This window comes from Hemicordylus capensis, chromosome 8 (assembly GCF_027244095.1).
Source record: "Hemicordylus capensis ecotype Gifberg chromosome 8, rHemCap1.1.pri, whole genome shotgun sequence".
Classification (NCBI taxonomy): Eukaryota; Metazoa; Chordata; class Lepidosauria; order Squamata; family Cordylidae; genus Hemicordylus; species Hemicordylus capensis.
The window spans coordinates 27,458,774-27,473,204 of record NC_069664.1 but is presented as its reverse complement, the minus strand read 5'-3'; the positions used below and the strand labels follow the sequence as shown (position 1 = coordinate 27,473,204).

Sequence of the window (14,431 nt, the reverse complement as noted above, 5' to 3'; positions counted from 1 at the left end):
CCCGAATTTATATTTTACTTGTTGTAATGGCAGATGGCTGTTTTCATAAATAAGTTAGAGGCACTGAGCCTTTGGGTTGGAAGACACCTCAAGAGACACCCGGCCACGTCCTTTGCAATGGCAAGATAAGAACTGTTTGTGACATTTGCTCATCCGGCCTCCTCGGTAGCAACTTTGCCAAGAGCCAGACTGGCAGGCAGACAGGCAGGAAGGCATGGGTGGTTGGGCTCTGGCAGATACGCAGGAATGGTAAGATCTCTATCTCGTCTGTTTCAGGGTGAGCCAAAGTTCTTAGTTAAGGGTAAGGTCACTCAGCAGGAGCTGGCCAGTTTGGTGTAGGGCAGGGCTTCTCACACTTGGGTCGTCGTTGGACTACAACTCCCATCATCCCCAGCCACAGTGGATGATGGGCTGTGGCTGGAGATGATGTCTTGTGGTCCAACAACATCTGGGGACCCAAGTTTGAGAACCTCTGGTTCAGTGGCCAAACTCTTGAACTAGTACGCAAGAAACCTGCATTCAAAATATCTCCTTCCTCCCCTCTGCTGCCATGTCCTGCTGGTTCTTTTTTTAACCTGTGCACAGGAAACATGGGAGCCAAGAATCACTAGGATTTGAAGTTCTTGGGAGAACATGTGGTATAGTGGTTAGAGCATTGAGCTTGTACTGAGAAAGTTGCTATCATGGTACATGTCCCTCCTACCTGTTGCGTGTGCAAACCCTGTTGGCATGTGCACAAAAAGTGCCTGCAGGATTTGCACAAGGAGGATTTGAGCCACCAGGATTTGAAATTCTTGAGGGAGACGTTGCATAAGGAAGCAACACCTCTCATATTCCTAGAATCTCCTCTGCAAGCACACTCTCCCTCTCTAGCCTTATTCTCATGTTATATTCAACACTGTGTACTGAGATACAGACCTGTATGCAGTTATTCACATGTTGTCTTAAACTCAGGCACAGGAGTGCACTTCTGCTCTATATCCTGCATTTGAAGGGGTCTATAACCAGGTTCACTTTTAAAATGAACACAGATACAGTCATTTACTCAAGAGCAAGTATGTGTGTGCAGACATCTGAACGCAAAGACAACATAATGTCTGGATAGGGCGCCTCGGTGTTCTTGAGAGGCCTTCAACAAGCAGCTCACTGTTCATAAAGATCCTCAGGCTTGTTCTAGAACTTAGCCTCAGTTTTTCCCTCCTGGTAATGGGCATGAAGCCCAGGCTGGACTCCCTCGATAGCATGTTCCCTTTCCCTGCATTCTTGGAAAGGGTTCCTTCAATGCAGAAAGTTTGAAAACCCTTGAGACAACTAAGATAGTTCTTTGAGCTCTTGCTTTGCTGAAGTTTCCTCAAAAGCTCCGTTTGAACCAAAAATCCACTTCTCATTACGCCGTGATCACAGCTTTCTGACAAGGAGAGGACCGCGCATCAAACAGCTCTCCGTGGGGTTTTGATCGTTTTGATGCAGCCTAACGAGGCAAGGCCGTTCCCCACAGGCATGTTCTCACAGTCGCTGGCTGTGGTGTGGCTCTTCCTGGGAGCTGTTTGACTTTGATTGTATTCCTGGTGTTTGGAGTGTTTAACATGCATTAATACTGGGAGCCGTGATGTGTGTGCCGCTTCTCAGAAGCGTGGGTGGCTCAGCAGCGCTTTTAATGAGGAAGGAATTAAGGGATAAGTGGGGGACTCTGAGCAAGACCTAAGGTTACAAATATGCAGTTCTGCAGGGAAGAGACGTTCATAGCTAGTATTCCGTCGTCTCACGAGTGCCTCCTGCCACTCTCCTCTTCCGTGTGATAGAACAACCTACAGCCTTGTGGGAGGTCATCCCTATCCCATGATGCAGACGTATTGATGAATACATGCTAGGAGAATAGGACGTTGCCTTACACCGAGTCAGACATTGGTCCATTTAGCTCAGGATTGTCTATACTGACTGGCAGTGGCTTCTCCAAGATTTCAGGTAGGAGTCTCTCCCAGCCCTTCTTGGAGATGTCAGGGAGTGAACCTGGGACCTTCTGCATGCAAGCAGATGCTCTGCCATTGAGTTGCAGCCCCTTTCCAAACCCAAAGAGCAAGGAATATCTTACAGCAGGCAGCGCTCACCTGTAGTCCCCCATCAAAATGCAAACCAGGGCAAACCCTGCTTTGCAAAGGGGACATTTCATGCTCACTACTGCAGCTCTCCTCCCGATACTGAGCATCCTGGTCTTTTAAAATCCTACTCATCCCACCTTTCCTCCCAGTATACCTAGATCTACCCACACCCATTGTATCTTCACGAGGGTAGGTAAAGGTGAGAGAAAACGGCGGGCTGCAGGTCACCCAGTGGGCCGTTACTGGCTGAGAGGAGTTTTGAACCTTGGGTCTCCCAGGTCTGAATCTGAGAGTCAAACCACTACATTACGCTAGTGAAGGAATGAAGCCGCAAGGAACCGGAAGAGCGACCACAGAGCAGAGAGAAGCTAGATAATCAGTTGTTGTTTTAATCTCAAGAAACAGAAAACTTGTGGGGAAGTGCCAGATTAAGTTTTTCCTTTGAGAATTAAATGATCCCCTGTGAACGGCTCTCGCTTGTGCACCAATGGCATCCTTTCCTGGACAAAAAGGATCAAGTTCTCAGATTGGACCCTTTTCACGCACTCTAGCAGGGGTAGAGTGCCTTTGAAGCACTCTGCCTTTGACGTTTGTTGGGAAACTGCAAGTGATCCAGAATGCTGCTGCCAGATTACTGACTAGAGCAGGGATAAGCAACCTTGGCTCTCCAGACGCTGTTGAACGACAATTCCCTCTATCTCCAGCCACAAAAAAATTGGCAGGGGGTGATGGGAGTGTAGTTCATCAACATCTGGAGATCCAAGTTTGCCTCCTGCTGGACTAGAGTACGGAGCATCTAACTCTGGTTTTGCTTCACTAGATTTCTCGCTGATTTCAGGGCTGAACATAAAGTTCTAGTTTTGGCCTTGAACGCCTGAAAAGACCTGGGACAAGAATCTTTCACTTGCTCTCTGTGAAGCCTCCCACTCATGAGGTCATTGTTGGAGGGCCCATTTTGAGTCCTCCCACAACTGATGTGTGCGTGATAGGGCCTTGCTGTGGTGGCATCAAGATTGCAGAATTCCCTTTGATGGGAGGTGTGTGTATGTGTGTTTGGCTCCCTCATTATTACGGTTTAGGCAGCAAGTTAAGATGACACAGTTTTAGAGACCGGGCTAATGGAGCAGTCAGCTGCTTGCTGCTTTTTTCTTTCTTTTATGGTTTGTCATGTGTTTTCTGTGGTTTTTGTCTTCATTATTTATTGCTTAGTGCATGGCTTTTTTCTTTCTTTTTTAATGGTTTGATTGTGTTCCAATTGCTTGTTTAATATTATTGCAATCTCCCCTTGGGGCCCTTATGGGCAGAAGCGTGTGAAATAAATGATAAGAATAACTAAACAGGTTCTCCTGCTCCTCTCCTGTTCCCAGAGGAGAAGGAAACAAACGTCAAAAAAGGGGACCCGAGAGGACGTTCCCGTTGTGTATATAATTTAACTAGGCTTTCTTTTCTTTTTCCTTTTCCTTTTCCTTTTCCTTTTCCTTTTCCTTTTCCTTTTCCTTTTCCTTTTCCTTTTCTTTCAGGTTAGCCTGAATGATTCACACAACCAGATGGTGGTTCACTGGGCTGGAGAGAAGAGTAACGTGATTGTAGCGTTGGCCAGAGACAGTTTAACCTTGCTGGGACCCAAATTAAGTGATGTAAGTATGTCTGGGGAAGTGTTTTGGTTTGTGTGTTATTTATTCTACACACACACACACACACACACACACACACACACACACACACACACACTTTTGTGTGTGAGAGAGAGTAAAAAAAGTAGCAGAGTACTCTGTCCCAGTTCTTTCTTAATACTAGGAAGCTGCCTTATACAGAGTCAGAAGCTGCCTTATACAGAGTCAGACCCTTGGTCCATCTAGCTAGCTCATTACTGTCTGCATTGCACTGACTGGCAGCAGCTCTCCAAGGTTCCAGGCAGGAGTCTCTCCCAGCCCTACCTGGAGATGCTGCCAGGAACTGAAACTGGGCCTTTCTGCGTGCAAGCAGATGCTATTCCACTGAGCTACAGCCCCATCCCCTAAGGGGAATATTCTACAGTGCTTGGTTGTCACATATACACCCGGCTTAGCAGAGGACAATTCATGCTCCCTACTGCAGGGCTGGATCTGCACTGATAAAGGTTCAAAGTGAGTCATAGTTTGGGTTCTAATTGCCTTTTTTGGTTTCTTTAATGTGACTGCATGCAGGCTTTCCGTGCAATCTAAGGCACTTTCTTCGAGTGGTTATAATTGCAAAGTACTCCTCCTGGGAAATAGAGTTCCTTCCCAGCTTTCCTCTTCTCCAGGGGTGTCTCCTGTGAGCTTCTCCTTAGCAACTAGGCACCTGCTGCATCCAGGGATATGATCCCAAGATGCACTGGTGCTGGGACTGTCTGCCAGTTTGTGGAATTAGAGGGCACTGTAGGGAGAGGAGGCCTTAAAACCCCTTTTATGTTCCAGTGCTAGAGGTTGTAGCAAAGTGATGTCTAGACTGTGTGACCACATTTGCCAAGGTACATATTTGGCTGGCAAGTGTGGTATCAGTCAGAAGCCTTATTTTCAATTTGCCTTTTCTCCAAAGAAGAAGATAATTAAAGCTGTGTTAGCTTAGTAAAACACATTTACTAAAGATTTGGAAACATAAAATGTCCACTTGCTTCCTCGACTGTTGGAATTTAGATTGTAAGCTCCTTGGGGCCAGAGACTTGTCTGTCTCTGCTCATGCTTCTCCATGAAGTACATTAACAGTGCTCTATAAATACTGAATCATTCTACAAATTTTGCAGTGGCTTTTCAGGCTCAGCTGCCTGCATTTGGTGCTGTGCTGCTGCAGTCCTCCCCTGCTGCACCAACCCCTTCCAATTTACTGCTGCCAGGGTGAACAGCCTTAATTGTTTCCTGAACAATAATGAGGAAGGTTAAGAACATAAAAACAGCCCTTCTGGATCAAGGCCAAAGTTCCATCTACCCCAGCATCCTGCTTCCCAAGAAGCCAAGCAGATGCCTCCAGGAAACCCATAAGCACTTGAATTTGAAACAAAAAAAACCCTATAAAACTTCAAGACTTCAAGTGCCTGGTTGAACAAAAAGGTATTCACCTGGTGCCTAAAAGACCACAGTGAGGGCACCAGGCGAGCCTCACTGGGGAGGCTATTCCATAAATGGGATGCCACCACTAAAAAGGCCCTCTCCCTTGTAGCCTCCCGCCTCACCTCATTTGCTGGGGGCACTTGGAGCAGGGCCTCTCAAGAAGATTTCCAGGTCCAGATAAAGGTCCTCTTTCATGTAATGCAATAACGCTCTCTCACTGTTACTCCCAGCAACTACTATACATTGGCCTACTAGCCCTATTAAGACCTTATGTGGTATGAGTGTACAAATATCTGCGCACTTGTATAGGTTTTTCTGTGAATGACTGTGCCTACGATACGATACGACACAAGACAATACAAGACAAAGAATATATACCGCTTTTCAACAGAAGTTCCCAAAGTGGTGTACCTAGAAATAAATAAACAACATGGCTCCCTGTCCCCAAAGGGCTCGCAATCTAAAAAAGAAACATAAGAGAGGCACTAGCAACAGCCACTGGAGGGGTGCTGTGCTGAAGGCTGGATAGGGTCAGCTGCTCTCCCCCTGCTCAGTAAAGAGAATCACCACTTTTAAAAGGTGCCTCTTTGTTCAGTTAGCAGGGGACATTTGTTTTAAAAGGGAACTTGGGGCTGCAGGCCTCTCAAATGCATGTTACAGATAGGAAGTGTACTGCTGTACCTGCGTTCAACATAGCATGTAAATAACTGTACCTCTGTACAGATCTGTACCTGTACACAGATCGGGTTAGGAGAGCTGGTCTTGTAGTAGCAAGCCTGACTTGTCCCCTTAGCTAAGCAGGGTCCACCCTGGTTGCATATGAATGGGAGACTAGAAGATCACACTTGACTCAGTATATTGCAGCTTCCTATGTTCCTATATGCTCTACACTCATTGTACGAGTGTTCAGCATAATGTCTGAATAGGGCTCCTGCCTCTGAACTCTTCTGTGCCACCGTAGCTTTGCACTGTGGAAGCTGCTATTGCTCGGCACTGTGGAAACCTAGCTCAGCGCTATGCCCCATAGCTGCTAGAGCTCCCGCCCTGTCTCCTGGCATTAAAGGAGGCAAATTCCCAACTTCAAATGAACCTCGGGAAGCTGATTTGGTGGCTTGGGGAAAGAAACGTCGTCGTTTCTAACGACAGTGTCTTTTCTGACTAGGTGTATGTGTCCTACGACTACGGAAAAACCTTCAAGAAGATATCGGAGAAATTCAACTTTGGCCCTGGAAACACCAGTCAGGTGGTGATTACTCAGTTCTACCATAGCCCGGCTGATAATAAAAGGGTGAGGAATGAAAAACCTTGAATGAATGAGCACAAGGTTTACTCCCTGCAGTTTTAAGTTAAGGGTCTGCTGAATGCTGGTCAGTTGGTTTCCAGAATGTTGGCCAGCAATTTTGGCAGGTTAGAAATGGTCCCATTGCAAAGATACCCTGGGCAGCAGCTGCGCCCTCCTTGTCACATGGCTGTTCTCACCCAATCAGGGATCATGTTGTGAAGGGAACAGCATCATGGTGCATATTATGACATCATCATATCACCAAATGTCCGTAAACAGCCTCTTCCTCTTGTTGCTTTTGGTACTTGGTTGGAACATTCGTAGCATCATTAGATGCGTGGTTTTATTGATCGAGTGTGTGGAGATGTTGTTTTCCATTCACAACTTGGCCACAGTGGCACAGGTTGTCTGTGCGTACCCTAGAGCAAACAGAGAAGGGCCTGTGGGTCCTCAGCAGGCAAAACAATGCAAATCACAGTCAATAAACAACTGTTTGTTTAACATGAAGGAGTTCACAACACAGCCGCGGGAAAATATTGGTCTCCTAGGGATGATACATTGCATTTGATCACAAAAACCGACTGAGCTCCTTCCAAGAAAAACAAAACAAAAACACATGCCGAACAAAAGCCCTCCCATCTCCCCCCCACACACACACACTTCTTGCACAAAGGCAGAAGGGGGCCCATGGTCTGGTGTCGCAGATGTATACGCAGCAGCGATTCCCAAAGCACATGCTGAGTGCAAGTGGGCTGAAGTGTGCCTTGAAAAATAGAACTGCAGTGTTGGTTGCTTCTGTGCCTCTTGGAGGTGGGGGTGGATTCAGCACTAATCTCCCCGCTCGCCATAACAATATGGTCAGTGACGTCCTTGGGATTCCCTGACTTGGGGAATATGCAAGTCCCAAGCTGTGTTACTGCAGATCAGAGATTCTGGCAGCCTAATTGTGCAGGGTGGGGGATCTTTGTCTGTTGCAATTGTGCAGAAGTTGTGACTCAGTCACTTTTGCCGCTCCACTTCAAGCCACCCAGAGATCTTCCAGTATACCCCTCTCTCCCTTCTCTCCCCACCCAGGCTGATGGCAAAGGCCGGCTTAGCCATCATCCCATGCCAAGTATGCCCTCTACTCATGCCCCAGAATGCTTTGCTCAGGGGATTCTATGGCAACATTCTGGAGGGCCTCTCAACATAGAAGATGATGTGGAAAGTGTTTCCTGGAGGTAGACCATTTGAAGCCAGTGATTTGCACCAAAATTGCTGTTAAGCAAAAAAAAAGTTAGCAACGAAAGGATTCATTGCTCGGTCTTCCTCTTTTCATGTCCTCCACATTCTTCACTTCTAGAAAGATCTGTGTGCAGTTTGGGGAGGGCCTGATTGACTTTTTCCTTTCTTTTCTCTCCCCCCCCCTTTTTTTCTTCCCCTCCACAGTATATCTTTGTTGATGGCTACACTCAATACTTGTGGCTCACAGCAGACTTCTGCAACACCATCCAAGGCTTCTCCATCCCGTTCACAGCAGCCGACCTGCTACTCCATAGCCGGATTCCCAGCCTGGTCTTGGGTTTCGATCGGTCCCACCCCAACAGACAGGTGAATAGCTCTTCAGTGCTGCCCTTTGACCTCGTGTTGTGACGTCACACTGTTGTTCCCCTCCCTCGTCCCCTTGGTGGAAGCCAATAACTATGGAGCAGGGGCCAAGGAACACACAACCCTGGGACAGCCCAAGGAAAGCTGCATATAGCATGATGGAGGAGAGGAGTGAGGTGTACAGCTGCGATTTTCGATAGTTTTAGTACCCAGATTATGTTGGCTGGGTAAGGGGCAGACAGTTTCCTCATGAAGAATGAGGCTAGGCTTTATTGGCCGTTGAGGGTTTAGCTGATTGGTGGTGCAGGCAGGCTGGCACTGCAGCCTAAGTGGCACCCTCGAAGCACCACAATCATTTCAGTGGGCTAGCCACAGGAACAGTGCATTGGTGGTGCAGGAAGTTAAGGTGTGAAGTTAAGGCGCTGTCATCTGACTTCTGGGAGCCCCGGGTTCAGCCCCCTCCTGGGACTTTGCACTCTTGTGCAGAATAATGAACAGTTCCAGCCAGAAATATGTGGCAGAAGATCCTTTGCATCCTCTAGAGGAGAGCTGGTCTTGTGGTAGCAAGTATGACTTGTCCCCTTAGCTAAGCAGGGTCCTCCCTGGTTGCTTATGAATGGGAGACGTGATGTTTGAGCACTGCAAGATACTCCATTCTCAGGGGATGGAGCCGCTCTGGGAAGAGCAGAAGGTTCCAAGTCCCCTCCCTGGCAGCATCCCCAAGATAGGGCTGAGAGAGATTCCTGCCTGCAACCTTGGAGAAGCCACTGCCAGTCTGTGAAGACAATACTGAGCTAGATAGACCAATAGTCTGACTCAGTATATGGCAGCTTCCTATGTTCCTCCCGAGAACCCACGTGTGGCTTCAGACACACACAGTAGAGCACATTGCACAGTATTCAGCGGCAACGTTTGCAAATGCTGTGTGTGAGCTTGTGAGCTTGCTAGGTTTCTGTGGAAACAAGACCTGGAGCATCCTCCACATCCTCCTCCTCTGTCTGACCTCATTGTGAGCAAGGGCTGTGGAAGTAAGAAAATAGGCCAACGCTTTCCAACAAGAAGGACGCCTTTGTTCCTCTTTCAGCCTGGCTTATATTGTTTGGCTCTTGAGTTGGGAAGGGACCATGAGGCTGATAGACACCAGCAGCACACTGTGTTGGCTGAATATTTGGCAAGAATGACATTGTTTGTCTTGGATGGTCACATACCAGCACTTATGTGGTTTTCTTTTGGCTTTGGGATCTTTGCTTCGCCATAATTGGAAGATGGGCAGTGTCCCCGGCTGGGCTGTACGGAGACAATTTCTCACTCTCTCCTGGGTATAATTAGCTGAACCCCCTCCTTTAGAAAAAGACATCTTGCTGCTCCCAGCAAGAGAGAGAGATGGATTTATTGCTCCCCACCCCCCGGACCAGTTTGTTTTTTGTCCTTTCCACATTTCATGACTTTCGTACACTTTGGTTCACTTTGATAAATGTGGTGCTTGTTTCTCATACCCATGTTGAAATTGCTAAACAAGTTTCCAGTGGCAGAAAAAGCTGGATCCTTAAGTTAGAAAATTAAGTCAGTTTTGCAGATATGGTTTTTTTCACTTTTACGTAACGAGTTCTTCCACTGCTTCATGGAGAAGAGCAAATTGGTTCGCAGAGAACGAAACCCTTTGCTCCCTGACTCCTAGGATGTTTACAGAAGTATCTCCAGTCATTGCCTACACACCTTAAATCAGGGGTAGGCAACCTCAGCTCTCCAGCTCTTTTTGAACTACAACTCCCATTATTCCCAGCTTCAGTCTGTTGTGGCTGGGGATGGTGGGAGTTGTAGTTCAACACCAGCTGGAGAGCCAGGGTTGCCTACCCCTGCCTTAAATAATACCTTGAGGACTAGAACCGGCGCCCAGAGTAGATAAATATGTTAAATAAATAAATGCAATAGAAACTTTAGGCTGAGATTCTCTGCATGTGTGGGAAATTATAGCCTAGCGCCTGCTAACTGGGCAAAGAGGCACATTTTAAAATGGTGGCCCTTGGATTTAGGAGGGAGGAAGGAACAGCCCCTGTTTGTCACAGCATAGCGACCCTCCCAGTGGGTGCTGCTGGGAACTCTCTTGTGTTCCTTTTTAGACTGTGACCCCTTTGGGTGAGCAGACGATTTCCTCGTTCCTTTTGCTGTGTAAACCGCCTGGAGAGCTTTGTGTTGAAAAGCGGTAGATACGTATTCTACATAGTATAGTAATAATAATTTACACCCATTTCTTCTCATGCCAAAATGCTTGTGCTGCACTTGGAAACGACTCTCTTAATCCACGGCTGGGGCTCCTGCCTTGGATGTGTATGTGGAAGGAATTTGCAGGACGGCTTGCAGTCACCAGCTGGTTTTTGCCTGGCTGTTTATTCCTTGGGCCAGCAAATCATTCATCCTGTGTTTGCATAGAAGTAAATAACAGGGCACCAGCCTCTTCAAGTTAATTTCAAATTCCAGAAACGGGGTTTCATTTACCTTTGCAGCTCGATCCTAAGCATGTTTACTTGGAAGCAAATTCTACCGATCTCAAGGCTACTTGCTTCCTGATAAGAATGCTTTGCATTCTGCAGCCTTGATGAGGTTCATTGCATAGGAAAGGAAGTGTAGTATCTTCCTCTGTGTATATTTAGGATGAGGGGTGATGATCCTAAAGCAATTGCAAAATGCACTTTAGTCCTTCCACTCTAACCCTTTTCCTTTCCTCTCCGCCCCCCATGTTCCCTTTTGCCGCTTTAACATCCACTCCATTAAGGGTTCTCAAACGTGGGCCCCTAGATGTTGTTGGACTACAACTCCCATCACCCCTGGCCAGCAGGGAATGATGGGAGTTGTAGTCCAACAACATCTGGGGTTTGAGAATGCCTGCATTATGAGCAGCCTGATATAGTTTGCTGCCGAGAGTGGCAGAGCTGTAGGCGATGAGGCCATAGCTCAGTAGAAAAGCACCTGCTTTGTATGTTGAAGGTCCCAGGTCCCGTCCCTGGCGGCATCTCCAGGTAGGGCTGGGAGAGGTTCCTCCTGCCTGAAACCTTGAAGAAGCTGCTACCAGTCAGTGTGGGCAATACTGAGCTAGTTGGAGCAAGGATCTGACTTGGTAGAAGGCAGCGTCCTGTGTGCCTGTGCCTTCTTGATATTTTTTGCTCACCCCACTGAGTTTTTACTGACCAACCCAAATCCCAATGTATTTCTCCATGTTCTGATTCTGCAGCTCTGGAAATCGGACGATTTTGGGCAGACGTGGATCATGATTCAGGAACACGTCAAGTCATTTTCGTGGTAAGTTTCAGAGATTTATGTGCTGTCTCCAGTGATTATATAACCCCTTGGCACGCGACGATCAACCACACATGCTATTGTGAACATTCTCTGAAACATATTCCCAGCCCTACCCTTGGAAGGCCACCGAGGCCATTCACAATGCACAGATGCCATCTGCAGTTCCAGATGCTTGATTTAGGAAAATGCCCTATGACTCCCTTCTCGGTCCTTGTGTCAGTGGGTCTGTGGGGGACATTCCTCATTTGTTTTACTGTTCTATTTCACCGATGGCTCATATATAAAATATTTAGATTCCGTTCTGGTGGAGAAAGCCCATTGGTTTGAGTTGTAGAAAACTGATTGGCTGTTGGCCAGATCCGATGGCCCTGGTGGGTTTTGCCTGGGTGGCGTCACTGGCTGCTAAAGGTCAGGCTAATTTTCTAGCTTGTGCCATCGGCAGTAGCTTCGCAATTAAAGGCTGCCTTATGGCTTGTTTATTTACAAGGTCTCATTCCTTTTTCCTCTGGAAAACAAATTAAGGAAGCTCATGGATGTCTTCTGGATATCTGTTTAGAACTTGTTTTCATGGGGAAAACTCTATCAGGGTAATCTGGATTTAAGTTAGTCGTGACTAAAGCCCTGTTCACACATTATGCCCAACACTCTGTGCACACGATATGTACACAGCTACAGTGATTCACACGTTAGATTGAATGCAGGTTCAGCAGCATGCTTGCTGCCTGTACCCTACATTTCGGGGGAGGGGGGAGGGGCGGGCTGTGTCCAGGTTCACATTTGAAAGGGAATACAGGTACAGTCTTTCCTGTACTTGCCCGTACAGTCTTGCAGAGAAATATGTACAAGGGTACAATATAATGGACTCATTCACACAACTCTAAACAGGGTGGACGGAGAGCTATGCACTCTCCGATCTGTGCGCATCTGAACTCAAAATCAAGGTGGTATGAAGAGAGTGTGATGGTGTGGGGGCCGGGTGCAGCTGACCCACATTCCGTCCCGAGCATTTTATCAAGGGTGGACAAAAAGCTGTCCTACCCAGCTCCCCACCCCCTTCCTACCCTGATCTTGGCAAACACATGGCCACCAATCAGGTGTGCACATGGCGCTCTTACCCTGACTGAACAGGACAGGAGTTCCTCTGGAATTAACAGGATTTACGTTAGTCATGACTACCTTGTCTTGTAGGGTTCAGCATTGCTTAGTCAAGACTAACTGGTCTGGGTGCTGCCCTGTGTCACCACTATGGATTACTCTCTTGATTCTTTCCCCTTCCCTAAGGGGCGTCGAGCCATACGACAAGCCCAACACGATCTACGTGGAGCGGCACGAGCCGACGGGCTCGTCCACCGTCCTTCGCAGCACCGATTTCTTTCAGACCCGGGAAAACAAAGAGATTCTGCTGGAGGAGGTGGAAGACTTTCAGCTCCGGGAGAAGTATCTCTTTGCAACAAAGTCTGTGGTAAGGAAGCAGCTCTTGCGAGGTTGTGGAGGTTGCCGTCTCTGAAAAACCGCTTGAATGAGCTCAGATCCACACACGCCACGAGGCCTCTGAGACTCTGGCAGCACAAGCACAAAAAACGTCTAGAGCCGTGAACAGTCATTCCCAAGGTTTGCTCTGCTGGGAATAGAACAATAGGGGGATGTGATGTCTTGTGAGAGAGCAGCACCGCAGGCTCCTTTTGGCTTCTGTTTGCAATCTGGGTTTGTTTATCTTTCCAAGGGAGTCTGGCAGGCAGCCTGGTGCGTCCTAGAAACACACCAACAGAGAGCATCCCAGGCGCAGCAAAGTGGGCAGCTCTGTCCAGGTGCAACATTTCCTCAATAAGCCATTCCAGTGCCAGATTTCCAGTTTTGAAAGGGAGCAGGTGATGGGCAAGACAGCTACTTGAGATCCCGGGGAGCTGCTGCCCATCAGAGCAGGCAGTACTGGGCTAGCTGGAGCAATGGTCTGGCTCAGTAGAAAGCAGCTTCATACCCTTCAAGATGCTTAAGAACATAGGAAGCTGCCTTAGACCAAGTCAGACCACTGGTGGTCCATCTGGCTCGGTATTGTCTACAGTGACTGGCAAAAGAACATCTACTGCTACGGATATGTATATACCGCTCTTTGACCAAAGTTCACAAAGCAGTTTACGCAGAAAAATAAATAATACAGTCCCTTGTTCCCAAAGGGCTTACAATGGTCCCTTGTCCCCAAAGGGCTCATAATCTAAAAAGAAACATAAGGCAGATATCAACAACAGCCTCTGGGATGCTGTGCTGGGGTTGGACAGGGCCAGTTGCTCTCCTCCTGCTAAATAGATGAAAATCACCACTTTAAAACGTGCCTCTTTGCTCAGTTAGCAGGGGTAAGATCTGCAAGGTTTCAGGCAGGAATCTCTCTCAATCCTCTTTGCCCAGTTCGCATGCTGGGCTTAAACTGGGAAGATGCAGGTTCAGTTCCCAGCCAGGATAGGGGAGCCATATGCCCTCCTGGTTGCTGGCCGTGTGTTTGCACGAGGAGAGAGTGATTGTGTGGGACCTGGGTGTGGCAGCCCTCCTGACAGGTAGGGTGGCTAGCTGGACACCCGGCATTTTAGCGATAGTGATCAAAAAACCCTCTCCTACCCAGCTCCCAACTCCCACGTGATCACTCTCCCCTCCTCCTACATCGATCTTGGCAGACACACACCCGCCGACTGGGAGGCTGTACAGCTCTCCTAGCCTGATTCTGATTGTGAGAACAAGCCTACCATCCCATAATCCAACCTCCTTCGCAGGGGTGTTGTGCAGATAAAGTGGGTGGTAAGGACCACATATATTGCCATGTGGTTTTTTTGTGTGTGTTTTTTTTAAAGAAAGCATGGTACAGCCGTCCTTATAACGATATAAGAAAGGATTTGTGAACCGCTTAGAGCCTTTGGCATCAGGCAGCATATGAAATAAATAAATAAATAGTATAGACCTGCAGTCTGTAAAATGTGCCTGAAGTTAGGAGACCTAGCCCATGTGGTTTTCAGTGCTTAGGGGGCAGGAGCACACAAGAACAGAGTCACATTTTCTCTCTTGCCATATTTGGTCTCCGTACGCTAGGCAGATCTAGGTCAGCGGGAAGC

At 47.7% G+C, this 14,431-nt stretch overlaps 1 protein-coding gene across 6 annotated transcripts in view; it reads left to right on the top strand.

The window, feature by feature from the left end:
* SORL1 (sortilin related receptor 1) overlaps positions 1-14,431 on the top strand; it is a 138,258-nt gene that overhangs the window by 16,830 nt on the left and 106,997 nt on the right. For all 6 annotated transcript variants that reach the window (XR_008310998.1, XR_008310999.1, XR_008311000.1 and 3 more), the window contains exons 2-6: positions 3,620-3,736; positions 6,330-6,455; positions 7,878-8,039; positions 11,266-11,333; positions 12,615-12,795. Coding sequence is in view for 3 of the 6 variants with exons in the window: in XM_053269302.1 (XP_053125277.1) it covers positions 3,620-3,736; positions 6,330-6,455; positions 7,878-8,039; positions 11,266-11,333; positions 12,615-12,795 (654 nt within the window). In the remaining 3 variants the exon portion in view is untranslated. The remainder of the gene's footprint in view (positions 1-3,619; positions 3,737-6,329; positions 6,456-7,877; positions 8,040-11,265; positions 11,334-12,614; positions 12,796-14,431) is intronic.